We start from the raw sequence: 26162 nt of genomic DNA on the forward strand, positions 1-26162 counted from the left end.
ATCCATTTTTTTTGTTTTTATTGTACTGGATTCCGTTAAAAAAAGCAAAAAGCATGTCTAATTAATTAAAATCTTGAAACTTAACACCATAATTGCATTTTTAATTACATTTCCAGGGCCCTATGAAACTTCTTATATTTTTTCACCAATTTTGTGTTTTTCTGTTATAATTTTTCTGGACTCTTTTGTAATGGTTAAATTAAATTTTAAAACATGTCTAATCAATTGAATTCATAAAACAATAACAGTTTAATAATTTATTTAACGTTTTCAGTAAATAACAGTGCCCTATCAAATGTTTAATTTTTTCAGAAATTGTCTTGTGTTTTCATTTTTCCGGGTTTGTGATTAAATACAAATTTATTATCGGAAATGGTGGTAATCAAATGAAGGCATTAACATTAACAATTTAATTTAAAATCTTTTATCTTTTAAAATGTAATCAGATAAAAAAGTAGCAGTTCCTTTTATTTTTTGGCAAGCAATGTTTAAAACAACCGTTAAAATTAAAAGCTTTACTGTTAAAATGAAACGTGAAAGAAAAATTCTGATATTAAACAATAAATAATATTATTATTATTATTATTATTACTTTGAGAAGCACATTCTGCTGTAAAATAGCAATATATTTCTGTCACAATCAAAGTTAAACTAGACTTTTATTTTGACGGGTTCTGCATATAAGAATGAAACAGGCCTGTTCTCTTTCTGTTTTTCATTTAGAACAATAATAGTAATGATTATATGAATATTCATGAAATCACTGTGATGTTGCAGGTGAATGAAGTGTCGTGGAATCAGGTGGCCGGCTGGACAGGTCAGGGTGGCTCTCTGCTGGGAACTAAACGGTTAGTCACCTTTAATAAGCAATGCATTTTCACCCAATCTTTCATCTTTCATTTTTGAAACTGAGCTTTTGTACCCGCAATATTGTCCAGAACCCTCCCAAGCACCTGCATGGAGAAACTAGTGGAAAATCTCAACAAGTTCAGCATCCAGTCACTGCTCGTCGTTGGTGGTTTTGAGGTACAGAGAAAAAATTGTGATGCGATGCACTTAAATGAGTAGTTCACCTACAACTGTGACCCTGGACCACAAAACCAGACATAAGGGTCAATTTTTAAAACATTTTTTTAAATTGAGATCTATGAAAGCTGAATAAATAAGCTTTCCATTGATGTATGGTTTGTTAGGATCGGACAATATTTGGCCGAGATACAACTATTTGTAAATCTGGAATCTGAGGGTGCAAAGAATTCAAAATATTGAGAAAATCATCTTTAAAGTTGTTCAAATGAAGTTCTTAGCAATGCATATTAATAATCAAACATTAAGTTTTGATATATTTACGGTAGGAAACTTACAAAATATCTTCATGGAACATGATCTTTACTTAATATCCTAATGATTTTTGGCATAAAAGAAAAATGTATAATTGTGACCCATACAGTGTATTGTTGGCTATTGCTACAAATATACCCCAGCGACTTAACACAGCTTTTGTGCTCCAGGGTCACAAATGACGGTTTTGTCATCATTTCCATCCTGTGTTATCTTCCATGAAACACAAAATGAGATATTAGACAATGTCCGAGCCGCTTTTGAAGATATCTGAGTGTATTTTCTGTCACATCCAGGCGTATGAGGGCATCCTGGAGTTGGTTGAAGCAAGAGGACGCTATGATGAATTATGTATTCCCATGTGCATCATCCCTGCCACCATCAGCAACAATGTGCCAGGGACGGACTTCAGTCTGGGCAGCGATACTGCGGTTAACGCAGCGATGGCCGTGAGTACAGGACACACGGCACTCAGAAACACTCTTATATGCTCTTTTAGATTTACTCTGGCTGGCACATGTGTTTTACTAAATCTAAATGTGGCTTGCAAAACAATGGAGAAGTCATTTGGAAAAGACTGTGGCTCTGTTACAAAACCTAGTGAACCACCGTCAGTCTTATTTTAGTATCATTGAGATATTATTATAATTTGTATTAAAATTTTCTATTAGTTTTTATTTTTATACTTTGTTTTCATTTAAATTTAGTTGTGTGTCGTCATGTTTATTTTATTATTATTTTTTTTTAGATATGTCTATATAGTTTTTATTATTTTATTTCAGTTTTGGTTATTTTAGTACATCAAGTTAAACTGAATGAAATGATAAATGTTGCTTTAGTAACTATCTGAAATAAAGGAAATTTAAATTTTTTTATGTTTTATTTACAGTATATTGAATTTATTTAATTTAAAGTATTTTTTTTAGGTTTTTAGTTTTAGTTGACTTAACTATCCTGCTACGTATTCAGCGTTCAACACATATGCTTTTCCAAATATTGGCAGAACAAGTTTTTATAAATATTTTGAATTAGTTTTTATATTTAGTTTTCATTTTACTTTGTTCAATTTTTTGTAATTTTGTTGTGTTTATATATATATATATATTTAAATATGTCTATATAGTTTTTACTCATTGTTATTACAGTTTTAGTTATTTTAGAGCATCAGATTAAACTAAATGAAAATGAGAAATGTCGCCTTGGAAACTAGCTGAAATCAAATGTTTTTTAAATATTTTATTTTATTTCAGTTAACATTTATTTAATTAAAAATGTTTTTTTTAGGTTTTCAGTTTTAGTTTTACTTAACTATAATTATCCTGCTACATATTCAGCATTTAACACATATGCTTTTCCAAATATAGGCAGAACAAGTTTTTATAAATATTTTGAATTTTATTCTTTGAGATTAATATATAATAATTTATTTTGAATTATATTGAGTTTTTATATTTAGTTTTCATTTTACTTTTAGTTAATTGTTTTTGTAATGTTGTTGTGTTTATATATATATATATATATATATATATATATAAATATGTATATAGTTTTTACTCATTGTTATTACAGTTTTAGTTATTTTAGAGCATCAGATTAAACTAAATGAAAACGATAAATGTTGCCTTGGAAACTAGCTGAAATAAAATGTTTTTTAAATATTTTATTTTATTTCAGTTAACATATATTTAATTTCAAATAACATTGTTTTTAATGGTTTTAGTTAACTATAATAACCCTGCTACATAGGGCATCATAGATGCATTAAATGCAAATGCTTTTCCAAAAAATATGTAGCATAAATATGATGCTGTCTATGATGCCTTCTTTTGGCTTATGCATGCATAAGCAATCCCACAATGCAATACGACTGAAAAAAATGCACCCGAAATAACAGACAGAGTCAGAGTAATGGCAATTATAAATGCAAAAACAATAAATAAAAAACAGACAATATGACTTAATATTTATGTGCTTTGTATTTTGTTAAATATCATTTTGAAAGATTTTATATAATTGTTTTTATTTTTGTTGGTTTGTAAAAAAGAATATCGTTTTAAAATGATTGTATTCAATTAATTGAAGTATTGTTATTAGGACTATTTTACATTTTATTATTCTTGAGTTTGCCATGAAGTTTGCTGATATGGCGTAAAATGATAAACACGTGAATAAAATGTGTCCTGTGTATTTTGCAAAGTCATAGGTTCGGTTCTCAGGGAATGCATAAACTGTTCAAATGCATACCATGTGTGTATGCAATGGAAGTCGCTTTGTATAAATGCATCTGATCAATTTTAAATGTAAATGTACTTTTAGGCTCATTAGAGTACTAAGTTTTGAAGCAGAGCTTTCATCTGAAGTCACCTGCCAAATCTTACTCCCTTGGCTTTATCGCATGAGCTTTTAATAAAGATGCAGTTTGTGTTATTGCTTCACTGCATCCATTCTCCAGTTATTGATCTGAAGTGCGTCTTTGTTTTATGAAGAGCTGTGATAAGATCAAGCAGTCGGCCACAGGGACCAAGAGGAGGGTCTTTGTGGTGGAGACTATGGGGGGATACTGCGGTTATCTGGCAACCACCACAGGCATCGCTGTCGGTGCGGACGCCGCTTATATTTTTGAAGATCCATTCAACATCCATGACCTCAAGGTGAGTAACACTCCTGATGCTCCTCACATCTGCTCATCCCAGAAGAATAAATGCTGTTTTTTTTAGTATATTAAGAAAGATACTTTTTTTAGACCAATGTGGAGCATTTGACCGAGAAAATGAAGAAGGACATTCAGAGAGGTCTGGTGCTGAGGTAAATCTGTCTAGCTTTTTTGGTCTGCAACACATTTGTAGGTTCCTAAGTTATTGCATCTTTATCCACATCACAAAATTTAAGATGTACGCTTACGGATCTAAACTACCAGTCAAAATAGGAATAGACATGGAATAATTATGCTTTTTCTTTAATGTTTTTGAAAGTGCCTTATGCTCACCAAGGCTGCATTTATTTGATCAAACTAAAGTAAAAATTGTGAAATATTATTATAATTTAAAATAACAGTTTTCTATGTGAATATATGTTAAACTGTAATTTATTTCTGTGATCAAAGCTGAATTTTCAGCATCATTACTCCACTCTTCAGTGTCACGTGATCTTCAGAAATCCTTCTAATAATCTTAACTTTTGACTGGTTCTATAAAATGACTAAGAATTATAACTATTGCATCATTGCAATTCACATACTTGTTTTAATCACAAAAGGAATTACATATTTATATACAGGTCTAGTCTAGACATAAAAACAAACTATTAAATACTATAAATATTATAAAATAAGATACAGTATTTCTCCCCTGATCTCATCTGTATCTCTGGCGACCGCATGAAGGTTGAGTTGGAATTGAAACCTTTACATTTACATTTTTTATCCAAAGCAACTTACAGAAAAGGAACAAAAGCAATTTGTCAAATACAAAGCAAAACTTTTTTTTTGTAATATACAATGCCAGGTTTACTGATGTAAAAGACTTGTAGTTATGAATGACTCACAACCATAATGTTTACGTCAGTAATTAAATTATAGCTTATTAAATGTATGAGTAATGAAACATTTTAACTTTTGACTGGTAGTTAAATTGTTTTTAAAATGAATTCTATAAAATGACTAAGAATTATAACTTTTGCATCATTGCAATTCACATACTTGTTTTAATCACAAAAGGAATTACATATTTATATACAGGTCTAGTCTAGACATAAAAACAAACTATTAAATACTATAAATATGATAAAATAAGATACAGTATTTCTCCCCTGATCTCATCTGTATCTCTGGCGACTGCATGAAGGTTGAGTTGGAATTGAAACCTTTACATTTACATTTTTTATCCAAAGCAACTTACAGAAAAGGAACAAAAGCAATTTGTCAAATACAAAGCAAAACTTTTTTTTGTAATATACAATGCCAGGTTTACTGATGTAAAAGACTTTTAGTTATGAATGACTCACAACCATAATGTTTACGTCAGTAATTAAATTATAGCTTATTAAATGTATGAGTAATGAAACAATTTGTATTTCTTTAATTATTTTTAAAGGAATAGTTCACACAAAAATGAAAATGTGCTGAATATTTACTCACCCTCAGGCCATCCAAGATTAAAGTGACGTGACATGTGGCCAAGTATGGTGACCCATACTCTGAATTAGTGCTCTGCATTTATCCCATCCTAAGTGCACACACACAGCAGTGAACACACACACCGTGAAACCAAAACAGCTCTAAACAAATATGTGGCTGGATTTGATGTGAGAGACAACAGGAGATGGACTTTTTCACTGGAGGAAGTGTTATTATGAACTCGTAGTTTAGCCAGAAGCAACGGTTTAAAGTTAAAAACATCTTAATGCTGGATTTGTTTCAGCTTTTGTCTTCTCCAGATGTTAACTGATGGACTGGAGTGCTGTGGATTACTTGTGGATTATTGTGATGTTTTTATCAGCTGTTTGGACTCTCATTCTGACGGCACCCATTCACTGCAGAGCACCCATTGCTGAGACACTGATGCAATGCTACATTTCTACAAACCTGATGAAGAAACAAACTCATCTACTTTTTCTGTAGATTAAATTTTTTGGTTGAACTATTCCTTTATTTTGTGACTTTATGCTTGAGATTTAGCAGCTTAATGAGACTAAATGTAAAATCGCCCTGTTTACAGGAATGAGAAATGTCATGTGCACTACACCACTGATTTCATCCATAAGCTCTACTCCGCCGAGGGGAAAGGCGTCTTCGACTGCAGGGTCAATGTCCTGGGACACCTGCAGCAGGTACAGACTCATGCTTTATCACTGAACTCATTTAAAAATGTTTTGACTCGGATCCAAAACCTACTGAGCTCCCAATGATTTCTACTTCATAAGGGAGCATCTTCACTGAAAGGGAGTAGTGCTCCAGCATCTCTGTGCAACTTGTAAATCATCCTCTAAAATCACCTGATCTACATTTGAAGCACACAAGAGACTTATTGCACACATATTGCTAAACTACATACTCTGATACTCTTATAAGCATTAAAATACACAACACACACACACAAATACTGGGGGTAAAAAGTCTGATTCATTTCATTATATTTTATTTCTTGCAACTAAACATTGCTTTTCATAATCATGAGGTATTCAAAAAACTTTAGTGCATCAAAGTTTCGATTTGAGTTTCATCTCTAAACATGCATTGGTTATAATAGTGTGCATTGTTGATGTTGTTTTTCTGATATTAATAGGGTGGAGTACCAACACCCTTTGACAGAAACTATGGCACTAAACTGGGCGTTCGAGCCGTGCAGTGGCTGACAGAGAAGATGACCGACAGTTTTAGACAAGGTGCATGCTAAATATAGCTACGTAAATCCTTCAGAATTTAAATTCACATCAGGTGACATGTTTTGAGTTTAATGATCTGAAATCACTGTAATGGAGAGTCTCGAGTTTATCGGTCACATCACTGTTGTTTTCCTGCTGAAGCCAATGGGATTTAGTCGCACGACAGAATGAATTCCCTGAAACTGTGCAGCAGCAGTTCAAGCGTGAATAAAGCCAGTGTGTTTGTGTCTGCAGGTCGTGTGTTTGTGAACACCCCGGACACAGCCTGTGTGGTCGGCCTGTACAAGAAGGTTCTGACCTTCAGTCCCGTCACTGAGCTGAAGGACCAGACGGACTTTGAGTGAGTGACTCTAACAATTACACACAGAACACACAGTTCTTTATTTGTCACATACATCTTACATATGTGTGATACAATGTGCAATAACAAACAGAAACAATAACGTTTTAAGGAAATACACACACAGTATAAGTAATAGAATGTAATAAGCTGTCAAGAAATATGTGAAAATAAAATATAGTAGAGAAAAAAAAGAACAAAGTAGATATTTTATGCAAGATATACTAAACTATATAATATAAACAGTAGCTGTACTGCTTATTTTGTTAGATTTTTTTTACTGTGCATACTACATACTACTACACATTCTTCATAATAACCACTAATATCATAATTTTCAAGCAAAGGTGTACTCATCTTAAAAAAAAAATCCTTATAAAAAAAGAACTGTGTAATTTTAGTATCATTTATATTTTTGTTAAAATTTTTAATTAGATTTTATTTTTATATTTTCTGCTTTCACTGTAATTTGAACGTTTTAGTCATTTTAGTATTTTTGTCAATTTTATTAGTTACTTTTAAATGTGTCTACATAGTATTCTTTTTTATTAGATTGATTTAAGCAAAGATATACTAAACTTTTTCCTCATTAAAAATTTACTTATTTTAGTATCATTTATTTACTATTATAGTTTTTATAATTATATTATAATAAAAAATAAATATATAATTATAGTTTTTTATATTTTGAAATAGATTTTATATTTTCTGCTTTCACTTTAATTTGAGTAACTTTTAGTAATTTTGTTGTATGTTTTTGTCATTTTTATTAGTTTTTTGTTTTTTAAATATTTTTTATTAAGTTAAACTAAATGAAAATGAGAAATGTTGCCTTGACAAGTAGCTCACATAAAATAAGTTTATATATACATATATAATTTTATTTAAGTTAAAGTTTATTATTTCAAGTAAAAAATGATGCACATTCTTATGAGATGAAGAAAAAGCAGTTTTATTCAATTTGCTACTACTACTAATAATACCACTTTCTATAGTGCTTTTCCAGTTCTCAATGTATTTTACTCATTTATTTACTATTATAGTTTTTATAATTATAATATTATAATAAAAAATAAATATATAATTATATTTTTTTATATTTTGAAATAGATTTTATATTTTCTGCTTTCACTTTAATTTTAGTAACTTTTAGTAATTTTGTTGTATGTTTTTGTCATTTTTATTAGTTTTTTGTTTTTTAAATATTTTTTATTAAGTTAAACTACATGAAAATGAGAAATGTTGCCTTGACAAGTAGCTCACATAAAATAAGTTTATATATACATATATAATTTTATTTAAGTTAAAGTTTATTATTTCAAGTAAAAAATGATGCACATTCTTATGAGATGAAGAAAAAGCAGTTTTATTCAATTTGCTACTACTACTAATAATACCACTTTCTATAGTGCTTTTCCAGTTCTCAATGTATTTTACAAACAGTAATAGCAGGCTCCGTCATATGACATACTTTACACATACATAATGACAGGACAAACTGCTATCAGTAAAGCGTTCCTCTCGCCCTGCAGACACCGGATGCCCAAGACGCAGTGGTGGCTGAACTTCAGACTCATGCTGAAGATGTTGGCCAAGTATCAGACGCCCTTCAACGAGTACGTGACGGGAGAGATCGAACACGTGACCCGCCGCTCTCTCAGCATAGACACTGGGTTCTAAAACCACACACTGCTAGCGCCATCCTTCTGCAAACACTCCAAACTGCCACTCCTCCGTTAAAACTGGTAAACGCCTGATCCTTTAGTGAGTAAAGGAGGCTAAAACTCCAGATTTGTGCCTAAACCTGATACATTCGAGTCCTGCATTTGCACCATGTTTACGCTGAACTCATGCAGTGTCAAAACTAGATCACTCCTGTTTGCATGATAGGACTAGGTGTTACGATCCCAATATTCAGCACCATAGAACATTTTCCCTTCACTGTGAGCACTGTGAAAATTGTAAAATATTATTATAACTTAAAGTAACTGTTTTCTATGTGAATATGTGTTCAAATGTAATTTATTTCTGTGATGCGCAGCTGAATTTTCAGCATCATTCCTCCAGTCTTCAGTGTCACATGATCTTCAGAAATCATTCTAATATGCTGATTTGCTGCTCAAGAAACATTTCTGAGTATTATCAATGTTGAAAACAGTTGTGCTGCTTCATATTTTTGTAGAAACCGTGACACTTTGTTTTTTTAGGATTCTTTGATGAATAGAAAGTACAAAAGTACAGCATGTATTATTTTTGAATCATACTTAGGCCATGCTTTTGAATGGTAGTGTATCACAATTTTCATAAAAATATGAAGCAGCACAACTGTTTTCAACACTAATAATAATCAGAAATGTTTCTCGAGCAGCAAATAAGAATATTATACTGATTTCTGAAGATCATGTGACGCTGAAGACTGCAGTAATGATGCTGAAAATACAGCGTTGATCACAGAAATAGATTACAGTTTCAAATATATTCACACAGAAAATAGTTATTTTAAATTATAATAATATTTCACAGTTTTACTGTATTGTGTTTATGCACCTGTTTATGCACGATGTCAGTATGTAAAATTATATTGCTGTTCCAAAACAACTAATGCAAAGTACATTTAGCATTTTCTTTCATGCTGCAATGCAACACCAGTCACTACCAGTGAAAACACTGTGTTATACTTTATACTAAAACTGCTGCTGTTAGTAGATAATTCAATCAACTCAAAAGTTTCTATAGAATTCCCTGTTCTACTCTGCCAGATCTTCATTCCAGCAGCTTTCCATAAGGGAAATGGTTTGATGTATCGTGATGAAGCACAGGTGGTGATTATGAACCTGGTGCTTTGATTGTTAAATGTTTGAACATGTATCTTGTAGTTGTGAGCTTCAGTAACGTGACTGTTATATTGTGTGCCTATGCAGTGTGATTAGTGTGAAGCAGTAGATAATACTAGTGCAGCATGTTTTACTTCTCCAGTATTTAATACTCTGTATTATATGGAAGCCTGAAAGATGTTTAATTATCAAGGAAATAATGTCACAATGCAATAATTATAGCTTAATTTTCTTTTTGCAAAACATAATTTTTCTTCTGCTTTTGGGGTGAAATATGGCCTGGTGTGGCCGGTTGGATAAACTGCTTAGACTGATTACATAAACATAAATTGTTCTAACTTGAATGCGAAAAGTAAAACATATTATAGCTTGACTAACTATAGGTGTTCAGGCTATTTCCTAAAATACAGCCATAAAACAGTGGCTGTGCTTTATGCAACTTTTGTGATTTTCACCTCAGAGCATTTCAAGCTTCCATCTTTAGCAGTGTTGCATATTGGCCTTTTTACATTGTATTACTGTCAACCATTCTGAGATTGTCTTGCTGACATCTCTCTAAGTGTGCAGTGAGTTATTCACTTACAGTAGTGTTTCTGTCTATACATGTAAGCCATAAAAACTACATGTAAAGTGAATGTAATGATGCAGCCGGATGTCATATTAAAAGAACTGTCCTGTCGTTTAAGAAAAATATATAATAAAAAGATATATTTCAAATACTTTGCTTTGTTGTAAGTAGCAGGAAAACAAATAGAAAGACTTTTTGAACTTTAAAGTCAATTTTGTTAAGTGTTGTTTTCATTTATATAGCACCAAATACATTTAATAAGAACATAATATTCCTCTAATTTTCTATTAACTATAATGCATGTATTTTAGTATACACATATATTAAAATTACATCTGTAAATAAGATATTGTGAATCATATGCTGAGCGAAACAAATTAGAACAAAATGACAAATCTAGAATATAAAATGAAACTTCAACAGACTCTAACAGACATTTGAACACATTTCTGAAGTACAGCTGTAAGGTGGAAATTTATGTTAATGAAGTTACATTTTTCCAAAGCTGAATGAAAATGGAAATGAATCCACAGATCCTGCCGTGTCCTGTGTGGAAGAGTTCTGCCGAGGGCTCTCCGTCCCAAACGAGAAGGAAAACTCCTCTTGACGACTCTCGGCTTCATCGAACAGGAAACCTTGCAGAGAAACAAACCGTATTAATGAGTGTAAATGTGCATAAAAATAGGTTTAATCTTGTTTAGGCAAAATATATATTTGATACTTTTCTCTGTGTTTGGTGTGCAATGCGTCCTCAGAAAAAAAGGTACAAAAGCTGTCACCGGTGGTACCTTTTCAAAAAGTACAGTTTTGTAACTTTTAGATACTAATATGTACACTTTAGGTACCGATATGTTCCTTTACGGTTCCATTATGGACACTTTAAGTACAAAGGTGTACCTTTTGAAAAGGTATACCACCCCAGTGACAGCTTTTGTACCTTTTTTTTTTCTGAGAGTGTGGCTGTGTTCTTGACAGGTTTGGATGTTAGATATTCATACTTCACCTGAGAACTTGGGTGCTGATCCTGGTGACTTCTTTTACCAGAAACACAAAATCAGCTTTCAGTCATTTAAAACGTTCACCAATTAAGCACAAACAGAAATACCTTGTCGCTGAAATAGGAGCTTGTGAAGGTAAATGGAGATGCCTACAACACACAAACACACACACAGATGAAATGATGAATCAATGCATGTGCCGGTCTTCCAGCTGCTGAAGTTCACCTCTTCTGCTGCAAAATCACAGCCCAGCTTAGAGAACGCAGGTGTGCTTGGACCAGAATTCATGGAGAAGACAAAAGCGGGCGACTTGGTGTCTGAGATCTCCTGCCGTCCAAGTGAGGAACTGAGACTGTTGCTGTTGTTAACAGATCCAACAGTTATCAGTCTCAAACTAGTACTTTCTCTTACTGTGAAGGATTTAAAGTAAATCTTCTTATATGCTTCTTATTTCATTATTTCTTATATCCCTCCTGTTTTAGCTTTTTACTATTCTGAACAGTGTTTGAAACTTTATATTGCTAGCATTTCTCAAGTTAATGCCAACTTAAGATGAATCGCTTGTTATATTACTCATTTGGATAAAAGCATCTGCTAAATGAATAAATGTACATGTAGATGCATCTCTGAGAAATGCATGAAGTAAAATGGGTTGCAAACATGGACTTTAGACTAATGTAATTGACAGTTTGCAACATATAGAGTAAGGCTTCATCATAAACACTGATGAATGGGGTCGTACTCTAGAGAGAAGATGGGGGTGGTCGGTGTGGCTTTTATTCTAGCCGGTGTTGGAGGAGGACAGACGCCACCCTCGCTCTCTGTGTCCTCCTGAACATCTGCTGTGGTCACCTCCAAATGATCCTCCTCCTCTGACATTTCCACCATGAGCTCAGAAGCACATGAAACATTCATATTCCCCTCCTGCATTAATAAGAATATCTACATTGGCGGTTAAACGTTTGGACTAAATAAGATTTTTTTCATGTTTTTGAAAAAAGTCTCTTTTGCTCACCAAGGCTGCATTTATTTGATCAAAAATACAGTAAAAATTGTGAACTATTATTATAATTTAAAGGAACTGTTTGCAATGTGAATATCTGTAAAAATGTAATTTATTCCTGTGATCAAAGTTGCATTTTCAGCATCATTACTCCAGTCTTCAGTGTCACGTGACCTTCAGAAATCACTCTAATATGCTGATTTGCTGCTCAAGAAACATTTCTGATTATTATCAGACAGTTGTGCTGACACATATTCTTGTGGAGACCGTGACACACTACCATTCAAAAGTTGGGGTAAGTAAGATTCCAACAAACAAACAAAAAAGGAAACTAAATTATTATTACTTTTCAGCAAGGACCCATTAAATTGATCAAAAGCGACAGAACAGACATTTATCGTTTTCAAATAAATGCTGTTCTTTTGAACTTTCTCTTCATCAAAGATTCCTGAAACAAAAAGTATCACGGTTTCCACAAAAATATCAAGCAGCAAAAACACTGATGATAAGCATTTTAGCATTGATAATAATCATTATTAATACTTGAGCACCAATAGTAATTGATAATAATTAAGCAGCAAATGAGAATATTAGAATGATTTCTGAAGATCATGTGACACTGAAGACTGGAGTAATGATGCTGAAAATGCAGCTTTGATCACAGAAATATAGTTTTGACTAAAGACTTCTTTTAAAAACATTAACATTTCTTTTTGACCCAGTTGTCTGGGTGATTGTGTTTCATCTGTATCCGTTCATTCACCTCCTCTGACTGCTTCGGATCACCTTCTTGCATTTAATCTAAATGAAAGGAATACTTGATTGTTATTGGTCAGTCGGTGTGCTCATTAGGGTTTATTTTGTGATACCCTCCATTCATATTAATATTTGCTCGTGTTTACCTTCTCCAGTTTGGCAAAATGTGTCAGTTTGAGATTCACTTTCTGCTATTTTATCCTTATTCTCCTCAGAAGCATCTTCAGCAACCATGTGCTCATCTACATATTCTTCAGGCCTCTAGGAGTTACAGAATTGACAATGCCTTGTCTCGACATCTTCATTTTTCAATAGAAGTCAACCAGTTGTAATATTTCTCAATTCTTATTCGAGTAGATGTAGTGAACAGCAGACGTACCTGCATTATGGGGTCCATTTCATCAAACGACTCACTGCTTTCAGTTTGTGGGGCGTCATTGTCTTTACACTTACTAGAAATAATATTAATTAGATGAATGCAACTAACATGACAAAAAAACTAATCTGCTGGGAAGATAAAATACCTGTCAGCAGCATCAGTGTCTGGCTCGTCCTCACCTATCGAAACACAAGATCTGTATTAATAGAAATAGTGCACTTAAACATTAATTATGTGTTTTTTGGATGCACTTGGAAACAGGTGAATTACCCAGTGCTGCCGTCAGTTCTCTCTCTTTTTCCAGTATCTGTTCTTCCGTTGCTCTGATTCTCCTCTCGATTTCCTCTTTCTCGGCTTGAATCTTCAGCAGTTTTTGAGCCAGTGAGTTCTGACAGTATCGATCCTTATACTGCTGAAACACGTTCCTGTAGCTCTCCATTCTCTCCTGGAAGATTTTCCTTCAAAGACCAAGCATCTTTAACCCTATAAACCTACTGTATTTTATTTGATACATGCTTTTCTAAGGCCTATAAATTCTATGATTGCTGAAAAACCTGTTGCACGCCATCTACTACATGCCTACTGCTGTCTGATTAATTATACTTGTTTGGCACAAGCTCGTGCGTCACGTGTCTTCTTGCTGTGAAATCTTTACTGATTTATATGAAGTCATGTAAGAATTAATAGTAATATTTCAAGATGAACATTTACTGGACTCAAGCAACTTACTTTACTTGATTATACATACTACACTTTTTAGAATAATCATGTTAAAATGTTGACTTTACGTCTTAGGGTCTCAAATATGATCATCAGACGTTTATTTGTTCATCTCTCAATCATCGTATTGCATTGCATTATATGTTTTGAAACTACAGAGCTTTAATCATCAAACTAAGCATTTAAATATCATCTTACTAAGACGTTATTGGAGATATAGAGTGATGACTGATAATTATATCATTTTATGTAAGTATCTGCTATACCTTTATAAAGATCTCATTGATTTATATTATAAGCATCAGAATTTCATCTTAATTTTTGGCCATATGAATATTTTAGCAACTGCACCAAATTGCATATTTTTGCTCAGTTTGGGCCTCTGAATAAAATTAAGCTGTTTTCCCTCCATATTCTCACTATATCATACTATATTATGAGCAGAGCTGGGAGATTACTTACAAATTGTAATCCGTTACTGATTCCAAATTGCATGACAAATATTATAGTCAGTAACGATTTAAATAGGATTATCTTGTAGCATATTGATAGAAAAAGAACAGCCTAAATGTTGTTATTTACAACATGAAGTGCATTAAACTTTATTACATCAAGGTTTCCCAAACTGGGGTTCATGAGGGAACTGCAGGGGCTTTGTGAGTTTAATGAAAAGCAAATAATTAATTAAATCATAAAAATGTCAAATGAAAATAAATTATTTTAAAATAACATCAATCAAGATGTTTTTGTTTTTTTTACCTGCATGTCATGTGACCATTAACCAACATCAGAGAGCCGTGAACAATACATATAAATACAATAAATACAACTTAACCACTGATTTCTAGTCGTGTCCACCAATAACTTGTAACACTCCGAAGAGAAAGGAAAAATTGAAATAGCATCATATGACCCCTTTAAAATATTTATTCTGGGCCAAAAATATAATTTGTTTTACTTAAGTCTCTTGCTCACCAACAAAGTTGTTATTTTTAACAGCATTTTTTCATATTGTATGTCAGACATTCTGCTTTCAGGTGATGTGTATTTAAAATATTTATTGTTTGCTCTTTTCTTGTATTTATTTTAACAGTTAGCATGTTTTATTTTTATCACAAATGTTTTCTGTAAAGCAGATGGGTTAAGGAAAGAGCACATGAGGAAAGGCTTTTCATAACCCCCTGTAAATTTAAGCCATATATATAAATATATGCAAATAAACTGTGAGATAGTGAGTAGTGAGTAGTTTTATTGATTGCAAACCCCAGAGAGAATTTAATAAACGAACATAAAAGGGGCAGAGAGAGAGAGAGAGTGTGTGTGTGTGTGTGTGTGTGTGTGTGTGTGTGTAGGCTGACAATGATCCCAAATATTATTTTCATAACCAGTGCAAAGAACATTTTAAATCATTGCATATCATATGCATTATGAGAAATCTACTGTATGTTTCATTTTCATCAGTGTTTTAATTTTTCCGTTGTTTCTCTTTTATTTAATCATTTGACTTGCATTTTTATTTTGCAGTGATGCTCAAAAGAGAATAAAATTAATATGTATTATCATGTCTGGTTTGTGTGTCTGTTGTGATCTGCAAAACAAAACACGTGTTGAGCACCCTTTGAAGAATTTATCATGTAGGAATCTCGCAGATGACACAATTAATTGGCTGAAGAAAAAAAAACGTTCTAGGAAAGGTATATTAAACAATATGTTTTCCCTTTCGCTTGCTCACTGAGTTATTAACCCTCTGATGCATGAAAATATATTTTGATGCTTCTTTTTTACCTTGCTTCTTTCAGAATTGCGTGATACAAACTCGCAATTCTGACTTTTTTTTCAGAATTGTGAGCTATAAACTCGCAACTGGGAAAAAAGGTGATCACATTTTCAGCAACTTTTCATTTTTGGGTGAACTAGTCCTTCAAGTGTTGGTACAATTCTTGAAATATCTCATATAATATAACATAAAATTTATATAAATAATTTAAAAACAAAAACAATAAAAAATATATATATATTTATTTTATAAGAAATATTTTTATTTGTTTATTCGCATGCCATATGGCCATTAACCCCCATCAGCGAATTGTGAATGTGTTGTTAAATTATTGAAATATTATCTTAAAATTGTTATATTTCACATCAAATGAGTTCAGCTGAGAAAAAAAGTTTGTGAATCTCTGATCTAATTTAATAATATAATTTTTTGTTGACGTTACATGTTCATGCTACTATGTAAAGTCCTTGACTGATTAATCAGAGCTTGGTGCTCTGGTCGTCTGCATGGACCTTTTGCAGGAGGAAACCTTTTGTCACACATTTTTCTGCTTATTTAAAGGCAATTGAGAAGTTTCAATGTTGTTGTCACACTCTTTATTGTCGGTTTAGGGGGAAGAAGTTTGAGCGTCTGAACACCGTCCTGCTGACGGATCTGAACGTCCAGACCTCAGAAGATCAGCTGGACATTTTCATTGAGAATTTGAAGAAAGCTGGTATCACCCTGCAGTTCTTGTAAGAAACACATACTGATAACTGATAATCATAACAAGGTGCAAAAGTAAATAATTTTTTTTTTACATGTTCACTGGCCCCACCATTGATTATATGTGACCCTGGAGCACAAAAGCAGTAAGTCGCTGGGGTATATTTGTCGCAATAGCCAACAATAAATTGTATGGGTAAAAAAATATAGATTTTTCTTTTATGCCAAAAATCATTAGGATATTATGTAAAGATCATGTTCCATGAAGATATTTTGTAAGTTTCCTACTGTAAATATATCAAAACTTAATTTTTGATTAGTAATATGCATTGCTAAGAACTTCATTTGGACAACTTTAAAGATGATTTTCTCAATATTTGGATTTTTTTGCACCCTCAGATTCCAGATTTTCAAATAGTTGCATCTCGACCAAATATTGTCCGATCCTAACAAACCTCACCTAGAGTGTATGAATGGGTTATTAATTATATTTCACCTAAACTGTTACATTTGATTAGGGCAAATTGTGACAGATCTTCAAAATGTGAAATGCCAAAAATTTGTATTGGAGGTCTGGAGCTTTTTAACGTTAAATGTAACAATTTCTGGATTAGAAAAATCCTTATTAAGAAGTTTAGTTGTCATCCTAAAGCATTTTATAAGTGGAAAATAAATGACCCTTTTCTTTCTACTATTAAAATATGGGCCGGTATTAACAAGTTTCTGTTACCTAACAAGATGAAAGAACTTTACTATAAAATTCTTCATACACTTAAAAATAAAGGTGCTTCAAAAGGTTCTTCAAGCGATGCCATAGAAGAACCATTTTTGGTTCCACAAAGAACCATTCAGTCAAAGGTTATCCTAACAAACCATACATCAATGGAAATCTGATGTATAAATCTCAATTTCGAAAAATTGACCCTTATGACTGGTTTTGTGGTCCAGGGTCACATATTTTGTATTAAAGATGAATAGTTTTATTGTATGTGTGCAGCATGCAGCAGTGGCGCTGTCCGCTCTGATTCGTGACCTCGACAGTCTAAAGATGGCAGTGATTGTGAGTTATGCTTACGATCGTCGCAGCAACCCTCAAGTGGGCTCCGCTTTTCCCTGCATAAAGGAGAAATATGAAGTATGTGGATTCACATCAAACAGAAAACACACTATAAATGATTCATCTTCAGTATGTTGCACACCAGAGTCACTCATCATGTCTCTTGTCCTCAGTGTCTGCTGTACGTGCAGTTGCCGTTTATGGAGGATCTCCGACAGTTCACTTTCCCAGTGTTGGACAACAACAAGAAGTTCACGCCTTCAGGTTGGTCCTCACATAACCACCCTCAAAACAGGAGCCGGTTTCTAGCAGATGTGTATACAGCTCACCTGTATTCATTGAATTCTGCACCATTATCCTGCATCAGCAATTTCTTTGGTCTTCTCAGGGTTTCTGCAGGTCTTAAAAAGACTTAATTTGCCCTTCTACAAATCAAGGCCCCAAAAGGTCTCAAATCATAGCAGAAAGTCTTAAACTCATAATTCAGTCATGGCATTAAATGTTGCATGCATTGCATTAAATTTAATATCTTTGTCAGTATTTTTATTTTGTTTTCCAATACAAATATCAGAACATCATTAAATGCAAAATCAAGTCTTGTTTTTTTTGCTTTTTGAGAAATGTATCAAAAGGAAGTGAGTTTTTGATAAAACGAGAACAAATATCTGTCAATGGGGAATGAACTTGATTTCATTTCGAATTAAGTAGATTTTTTTTTCTGAGCCCATTAGTAGATATTTGTCCTTTTTCATCATAAATTCACTTCCTTTTGATACATTTCTCAGGAAAAAAGACGACTTATCATGTGTCGTGTTTGCATTTTGATTTAAAAAAAATGTTTAGACATGCACTGAGAAGTAGCTGAGGAAGAGCAGCAGTTTTGTGCAGTGTGTTCAGAAGATACAGTAAAAGTTAGTTCCATATTCTAGTTAAGCTATTTTTGGTTAAAAGTAATGGAGATCGGTTAGAAGTTGTATTTGCAAACTTTGAAATGCTGCTAATTCAACTCATTGTGTTTCTCCTTAGATATTGTGCTTATTCCTTACATTTTCTTTAATTGGTCTTGAAGTCTTGAATTTGCCTTCATGAAACTTACAGAAAGCCCATCTTCTGAGGCACATCCAGACTAAAGGAGACGAATGTTGATGCTGTTGGTTGACTGTGATGGTCTCTGTGTGAATGTCTCTGGTCAGAGTCTCGGCTGTCAGCTGTCATGATGCTGGTGGAAAAAGATGATGATGGAGAGAGCGTGGACGTCTTCAAAATCAACCACATTCCAAACCCACAGTTCCAGAGACTTTTCCAGGCATGATGGGACGGAGTGGTGGATGTTTCTCTGTTTTTATCAGCCTGACAATATTTGATGCTGTCATAAAAGTCAAATACATTTGCATTATGCATTTAGCTGATGCTGCTTGTATGCAAACTGACTTACAAAAGAGGAGCAAAAGCAATTCATAGATTCAGAATGTTGAATGGAAATAGTAAAAAACAGTTCTAGCTAAAGATTTTCACACTAAATAAACTCAAAGAAGAAGAATATTTAAGCATTTTCATTCATATGCATAAATGTAAATAACTATACATAGTCATAAACAAAAATATTTACCTTTTACAATGAGTAGATCATTTAATAGCTAATATAAACAAAAAATGAATAGTACCTTTACAGCATTTATGGTGAAAATTAATTTACACACATACTGTGATTTATTAGTTAATACATCTTGAAAATACACAAACACTTACTAATAAACAAATATTGAAGTATTTTCAAGTTGTGTAAATTGATGAACCATAGTATATGTGTAAATTAATTTTAACCTAGAATAATAAATGTTTTTCATTGTTAGTTCATAATATTAAAAGTTTGGTGTCAGTAGAAATTTTTTTTTTTATGTTTTTGAAAGAAAACTCACTTCTGCTCACCAAGGTTGCATTTATTGAATCAAAAATACAGTAAAAACAGAAATATTGTGAAATGTTATTACAATTTCAAATAACTGTTTTCTATCTGAATATATAGTAAAAGTGTAATTTATTTCTGTGATCAAAGCTGAATTTTCAGCATCATTACTCCAGTCTTTAGCAAATATGCATTAAATTGATCAAAAATGACAGTAAAGACATTTATAATGTTACAAAATATTCTATTTTTTAAAAATGCTTTTCTTTTGAACTTTCTATTCATTAAAAAATCCTGAAAAAAGTTTCCACAAAATATTAAGCAGCAAAAACATTGATAATAATAAGAAACATTATTAATAACTGAGCATCAATAATAACTGAGCAGTAAATCAGCTACTCAAGAAACATTTCTATTCTTATCAGTGTTGAAAACAGTTGTGCTGCTTCATATTTTTGTTGAAACTTGATTCTTTGATGAATAGGAAGTTAAATAGAACAGCATATATAACAGAAATAGAAATCTTTGTAACATTATAAATGTCTTTAATGTCACCTTTGAAGAAGTTAGAGCATCCTTGCTGAGCCCAGACCTTACAGATACAGAGCCCTAGTGTTTATTCACCCTCACATCTCCTCTCTCTGTCCTTCAGTACTACAGTGATTCAGGTGTGTGACACTGGCTGTGAAATCTGTGTGTCTCGGCAGTGGCTCTCATTGATCTTTTCTTGGCTCGTGTCCTCGGTGCTTGCATCACTGCGGTGTGAATCCTGACGATCCCCTGCCGCGTGTAGAGACTGAAGAGGGATCTAGAGCGGCCCCAGGACGTGTCGGCCCGCTGCCAGGCCCCTCTGCAGGACGTCAAGACCAAGTTCCCTCTGAAAGTGGTGGTGAAAAAGAGGGAGCAGAAGACAAGCACAGACGTGTTCGGCAGCAGGTGAGAATGGAGCTGTGGATGAAGCGCTACATGACTTCCAGCATATACATGTCAACCGGTAGAGATTGTGGGAGACATATGTGAGCCTGGAGCCCAAAAGCAGTCTTAGGTCACTGGGGGGTATTTGTAGCAATAGCCAACAATACATTGTATGGGCCAAAATTATAGATTTTTTTTTTGTTGTTGCCAAAAATCATTAAGACATTAAGTAAAGATCATGTTCCATGAAGATATTTTGTACATTTCTTACCGTAAATATATAAAAACTTCATTTTTGATTAGTAATATGCATTGCTAAGAACTTAATTTGGACAACATTAAAGGTGATTTTCTCAATATTTCGATTTTTTTGCACCCTCAGATTCCAGATTTTCAAATAGTTGTATCTCAGCCAAATATTGTCCTATCCTAACAAACCATACATTAATGATGATGCATAAATCTTCCCTTATGTCCCTTATGACTGGTTTTGTGGTCCAGGGTCACATATTTGCACAGCTGGTTTTCTGTTCTCAGTGAGGTTTCTGCAGGCCTTAAAAAGTCCTAATTTGCTCTTCCACTAATTAAAACCTCAAAAAGGTCTTAATTCAGAGCAGGAAGTCTTACATTGATAAAGTCGAGGCATTAAATGTTGCATGCGCCGCAAAAAATGAACATATTTCTCAGTTGTTTTCCAGTATATCTTTTCTCAGTAAATCATACATTTACTTGAGATGCAAAATGACAATAAATATGAAGTCTTGTTTTCTGAGAAATTTAGCAAAATTAAGTATGTTTATGCTGAAAACAGAAACTAACGTGATAATGGGGTCAGAAAAATCAACTTGTTTTCCCTTTTAATTAAGCTCTTTTCTAACCCTTTTGGAAGACATTTGTTCTTGTTTTAATTGTAAACTCACTTATTATTATTATTATTTTTTTATTATTTGTCCCCTTACATTTATTTCTTAAATTTTCTTTACTTGGTCTTAAAAAAAGTCTTAAGTTTACCTTCATTAAACCTGAAGAGAAACACAGTAATGCAAACCTTATGGGAGGGGTTTATTTTGTGATTGACCAATCAGAATGAAGTATTCCAGAGGGGTGTGTAACAAAGGATTTAAGCACTGCCCACTCCTAGAGTGTGTTTTCAGTGTCAGTGGTGTCATCATGCTTTTGAGGCTGATCTTTCTTGCATTTTTACTGCTCATAATCTGAGATTAGTTCATATTAATTGCTGTTGTGTGTCTTTATCAGTGCTGACGAACAGAGTTTAACCTGGCCGAGATTACGGAGGGAAACTTCACATCGGTACATTACATGTACATCACTCAGATTAAAATGACAAGATATTTTACGTTTATATTTACGTATATACACTACCATTCAAAGGTTTGGGTCATTTTGAAAGAAATTCATATTTGTATTCATGAAGGATGCATTAAATTGATCAGAAGTGACAGTAAAGACATTTATAATGTTGCTAAAGATTTTTGATTTCAAATAAATGCTGTTCTTTTGAACGTTGTGTTCATCAAAGAATCCTGAAAAAAGGTTTCCAGAAAAATATGAAGCAGCACAACTGTTTTCAACATTGATAATAATCAGAAATGTTTCTCGAGCAGCAAATCAGCATATTAGAATGATTTCTGAAGATCATGTGACACTGAAGACTGGAGTAATGATGCTGAAAATTCAGCTTTGATCACAGAAATAAATTACAGTTTACAATATATTCACACAGAAAACACTTAATTTAATTTGTAATAATATTTCACTATTTTTACATTATTTTTAATTAAATAAATGCAGCCTTGCTGAGCAGAAGAGATTTTTTTCAAAAACATAAAATCCTAACTTTTGAATAATAGTGTAATATATACATCTATTGTACTTAATTATGCATTTAAATCATTTTTATATTTATTAGTTTTTTTTTATTAATGCTTTTCCTTAAAATTCATAAAACATTTCAGTCTTAAAGTCAATGTAAAATACCTTCCACAATCCATTGTGTACGTAACACAACGTATTTCAGAGTGAAAAGGATATTAAATAGGAAAAAAAATGTAGGACAGAGCTTGCGTCAGCAGAAAAAGTTCTTTCAGAGTACAATAAGTCCAGGAACATGTATTCACTCTGACTTCAGTACCGTGTGAAGTATCACACTTTAACAGACGCTCTCTCTTCCAGGTTGGCAACGTCAATCCAGTCAGAGATTTCTGCAGACAGACCGTTTCTTTCGATCAGGGTGAGATTTGATTGTTCAGTTTCATCTTCTTTTCTACTCTCACTCCTCAACCTTCACAAGCGTGTCTACTATTAAACATGCTGTAATGTAAATGCACTATTACTGCTCCTGGCATGTCTGCAAGGCCTCGCTAAAGACTGAAAGATACTCTGAGACACTGAATAGTCGCTCGGCATTAAATGATTCGTGTTGTTTCTGAATGTTAGCTGCAGGTTTTGTTGTTACCGCGGTCGCTTTGATAATCATTGTTTTGTAACCTTGACAGCATGCCAGCAGCTGACCTACAGGATTGAGCAGTTGCTCGGCAACAGGAGCCCTGAGTACTACATGAAGAGCATCGCCTGTATCCAGGCCTTCAGGGATCAGTCCGTATCGGTGAGCTCTCAACTAAACCTCCGCATCCAATCAGGGATCGCTTAAGGATCAGTAGTTTTTGCGGGTCGGTAGGAAAAACAAGCTGCCGGAGGATGTTGGGATTCATTTCAGAGAGTCTGAGCTCAGCTGGAGTCTGAGGCTCCGGTCCAAAACCTTATTTTGGACAGGATTTCAGTGCACTTCTGATTTCAGACAAATTCTGAGGATCAAATCACATCCGCAAAGAAGGCAAACACATAATCATTTAAAAAATAATAGAAGTTAAGTTTGTGAACGAAGCAGTGTTGAAAAATATAATTAAAATGGCTTTGGTTTAATTTAAAGTAGACCGTTTTACCCAATCTTTGTGTGTGTGATGTATTCTTTAATGCTTATGAATGTTGTGTTATGTTGTGTCATTAGCATAACGGCATGTCAGCATCAGCCTCTTTAGAAATCAATCATGTGTGGTTTTCTGTGCACTTTGTGTAAACTATATATAGAGCATCCAGATTACTGACATATGAGGTTCTGTGATGATGCTCCCTCAGAAGGTAGCTGCCTATGTAGGCAACTCACTAGGTTTTGGACAGAGTCCACTATAAATCAAAAGTCTGGACTTGATGGAACATATTTCTGACAGTGTTATTTTAGTATTTTGAATTAGCTTTTTATTTTTTTATATTTTCAGTTTTAGTCATTTTGGTATAATGTTTTTTAAATATTTTGTCTTTTTTATGATTATTTCTATTTAGTTTTAATTTATTTAAAAAAAAATTATTTATGTATTAATTTTAATACTTAGCTTATTTTATTTCAACATTTCTAATTTCATTTCATTTTTAAGTTATATATAAATGATAGAAATAGGTTAATTTTATATACATATATATATATATATATAACAACACTGGTTACTAATTATGAAAACCTTTTACTATTCTGTTTCTGCTTAAATGCTTGAAATTAGTTTTATAGTCCAATAGAGATTGATATAAATTATTTTTTCATTAATAATTTTGGACTCCATTTACATGACTACTTGTAATCAGATTACCTGAGACAGGTGTAAATGGGGCCTGCGTTTTGGCACTATTTTTGCATCAGATGTTGCATGTACACTGCATGATATCAGTTTTTTAGTGTTGGATTTTAATGACTACGAGTACATGAGCTCAGACACACCTCCTACTGCTGCACCTGATCGCAATTTACTCCATCAGAGCGTAAACGCAGAGCTGCTCAACAGCTACATGCAGTCCCTGAAGAAGAGCGTTGCTGACAGGAATCTTCAGGAGTTCTGGGATCTGCTCGTCCAAGGTAAAGAACAGGCCTTCTGCTCATGTTAAGCTGAAGAGCTCATGCCTTCAGCATGTGCTTTTGTTTTCAGATGCTCTGACACTGATAAGCAAGGATGAAGTGGACGGAAGCACCATTTCTAAACAAGATGCAAACCAGGTACTTACAGCCTTCTGCTGCCATGGAAACAATCCACAACTTTATTAGTGTTGTCACCAAACCAACATTTCAGTACTATCATACTCTGAATACCACATTAAAAACAAACTTACTTATATGGGTTAATATATATATATATATGGCTTTCTTTTTTTTATATTTAATTAAAGGAATAGATGAAAATTTGCTGAACATTTACTCACCCTCAGGCCATCCAAGATTAGGATGAATTTGTTTCCTCATCAGATTTGGAGAAATGTAGCATTGCATCAGTGTCTCAGCAATGGATGCTCTGCAGTGAATGGGTGCCGTCAGAATGAGAGTCCAAACAGCTGATAAAAACATCACAATAATCCACAAGTAATCCACAGCACTCCAGTCCATCAGTTAACATCTGGAGAAGACAAAAGCTGAAACAAATTTTAACTTCAAGCCATTGTTTCCGGCTAAAATACAAGTCCATAATCCATAATAACGCTTCCTCCAGTGAAAAAGTGCATCTCCTGTTGTCTCTCACATCAAAATCCAGCCACATATTTGTTTAGAGCTGTTTTGGCTTGTAAACGCTGCTTGATCTGTGCAGATTTCTCTCCTGATTCAGACCAGAACACCTTTTCACTGGAGGAAGCAATATTATGGATGATGGACTCATATTTTAGCTGGAAGCAATGGTTTGAAGTAAAAAATGTGTTCATAATGAAGTTATTTCAAACACACAGCTTTTGTCTTCTCCAGATGTTAACTGATGGACTGGAGTGGTGTGGATTATTGTGATGTTTTTATCAGCTGTTTGGACTCTGATTCTGACGGCACCCATTCACTGCAGAGCATCCATTGCTGAGACACTGATGCAGTGCTACATTTCTCAGAATCAGATTTTTTCTCAGATTTGATCATTTTAATTTTAATAAGTGCATTAAAGCATCCAAATCTGATGAAGAAACACACTCATCCTAATCTTGGATGGCCTGAGAGTGAGCACATTGCCTAACTCATATTTTTGATTTTAGTGTTTGATTTGGTATGTTTGACATCTGTTTTACACATCGAGGTTGTTGTTGAAGTCTGTGTGTTATTATGATCGGTTAACTCTGTGTTTGCTGGTGTAGTTCCTGGCGTTTGAGCAGAAAGAGAAAGTGCAAGCGGCTCCAGCGCAGGACGACACTGGAGATGTGGACGATCTGGTGAGCATTTCATGCTTGTTTGGATGTTTTCATGACAAGCATATACATGATTATATTTGTGAGTGTGATTATGGTCTGAAAGTATATTAACTCCTTTATACTTATTAGAGATTTGGCAACATGCTAAGTTGTTGACTGATGTTTTTTGATGCAGCTGGACATGATGTAAAGCGGATGTCTTCAACACCTGCGTCCATCCACCTCATGCAACTCCGTTTCTTGTGTTTAATTATG

The 26162-nt window shown here is 33.4% G+C and overlaps 2 protein-coding genes and 1 long non-coding RNA gene across 3 annotated transcripts in view; 2 read left to right on the forward strand and 1 right to left on the reverse strand.

Annotated features, from left to right (window-relative positions):
* pfkla (phosphofructokinase, liver a) overlaps positions 1-9076 on the forward strand; it is a 29731-nt gene extending 20655 nt beyond the window's left edge. Inside the window, 9 exon segments of the mRNA XM_016253458.1 lie at positions 778-848; positions 939-1026; positions 1638-1790; positions 3828-3992; positions 4085-4146; positions 6057-6168; positions 6624-6723; positions 6958-7063; positions 8596-9076. Of these exon segments, the coding sequence (XP_016108944.1) occupies positions 778-848; positions 939-1026; positions 1638-1790; positions 3828-3992; positions 4085-4146; positions 6057-6168; positions 6624-6723; positions 6958-7063; positions 8596-8743 (1005 nt within the window). The 3' untranslated portion in view covers positions 8744-9076.
* A 3108-nt stretch (positions 9077-12184) lies between these two features.
* On the reverse strand, positions 12185-13382 carry LOC107567716 (uncharacterized). The gene is made up of 3 exons (XR_001606669.1): positions 13369-13382; positions 13230-13267; positions 12185-12387 (listed from the first exon to the last, which is right to left on the reverse strand). It is a non-coding gene; the product is annotated as an uncharacterized lncRNA (long non-coding RNA).
* A 3222-nt stretch (positions 13383-16604) lies between these two features.
* Positions 16605-26162, forward strand: LOC107567713 (X-ray repair cross-complementing protein 5). The gene is given in 15 exon segments (XM_016253455.1): positions 16605-16615; positions 16710-16832; positions 17752-17938; positions 18034-18124; positions 19054-19165; positions 20510-20560; positions 20562-20702; positions 21183-21217; positions 21952-21992; positions 22875-22932; positions 23198-23307; positions 24510-24606; positions 24677-24744; positions 25854-25928; positions 26083-26162. Coding segments are annotated over 15 exon segments (1215 nt in total). The 3' UTR covers positions 26098-26162.

The sequence above is a fragment of the Sinocyclocheilus grahami genome, unplaced genomic scaffold, assembly GCF_001515645.1.
Source record: "Sinocyclocheilus grahami isolate Dianchi unplaced genomic scaffold, SAMN03320097.WGS_v1.1 scaffold1183.1, whole genome shotgun sequence".
Classification (NCBI taxonomy): domain Eukaryota; kingdom Metazoa; phylum Chordata; class Actinopteri; order Cypriniformes; family Cyprinidae; genus Sinocyclocheilus; species Sinocyclocheilus grahami.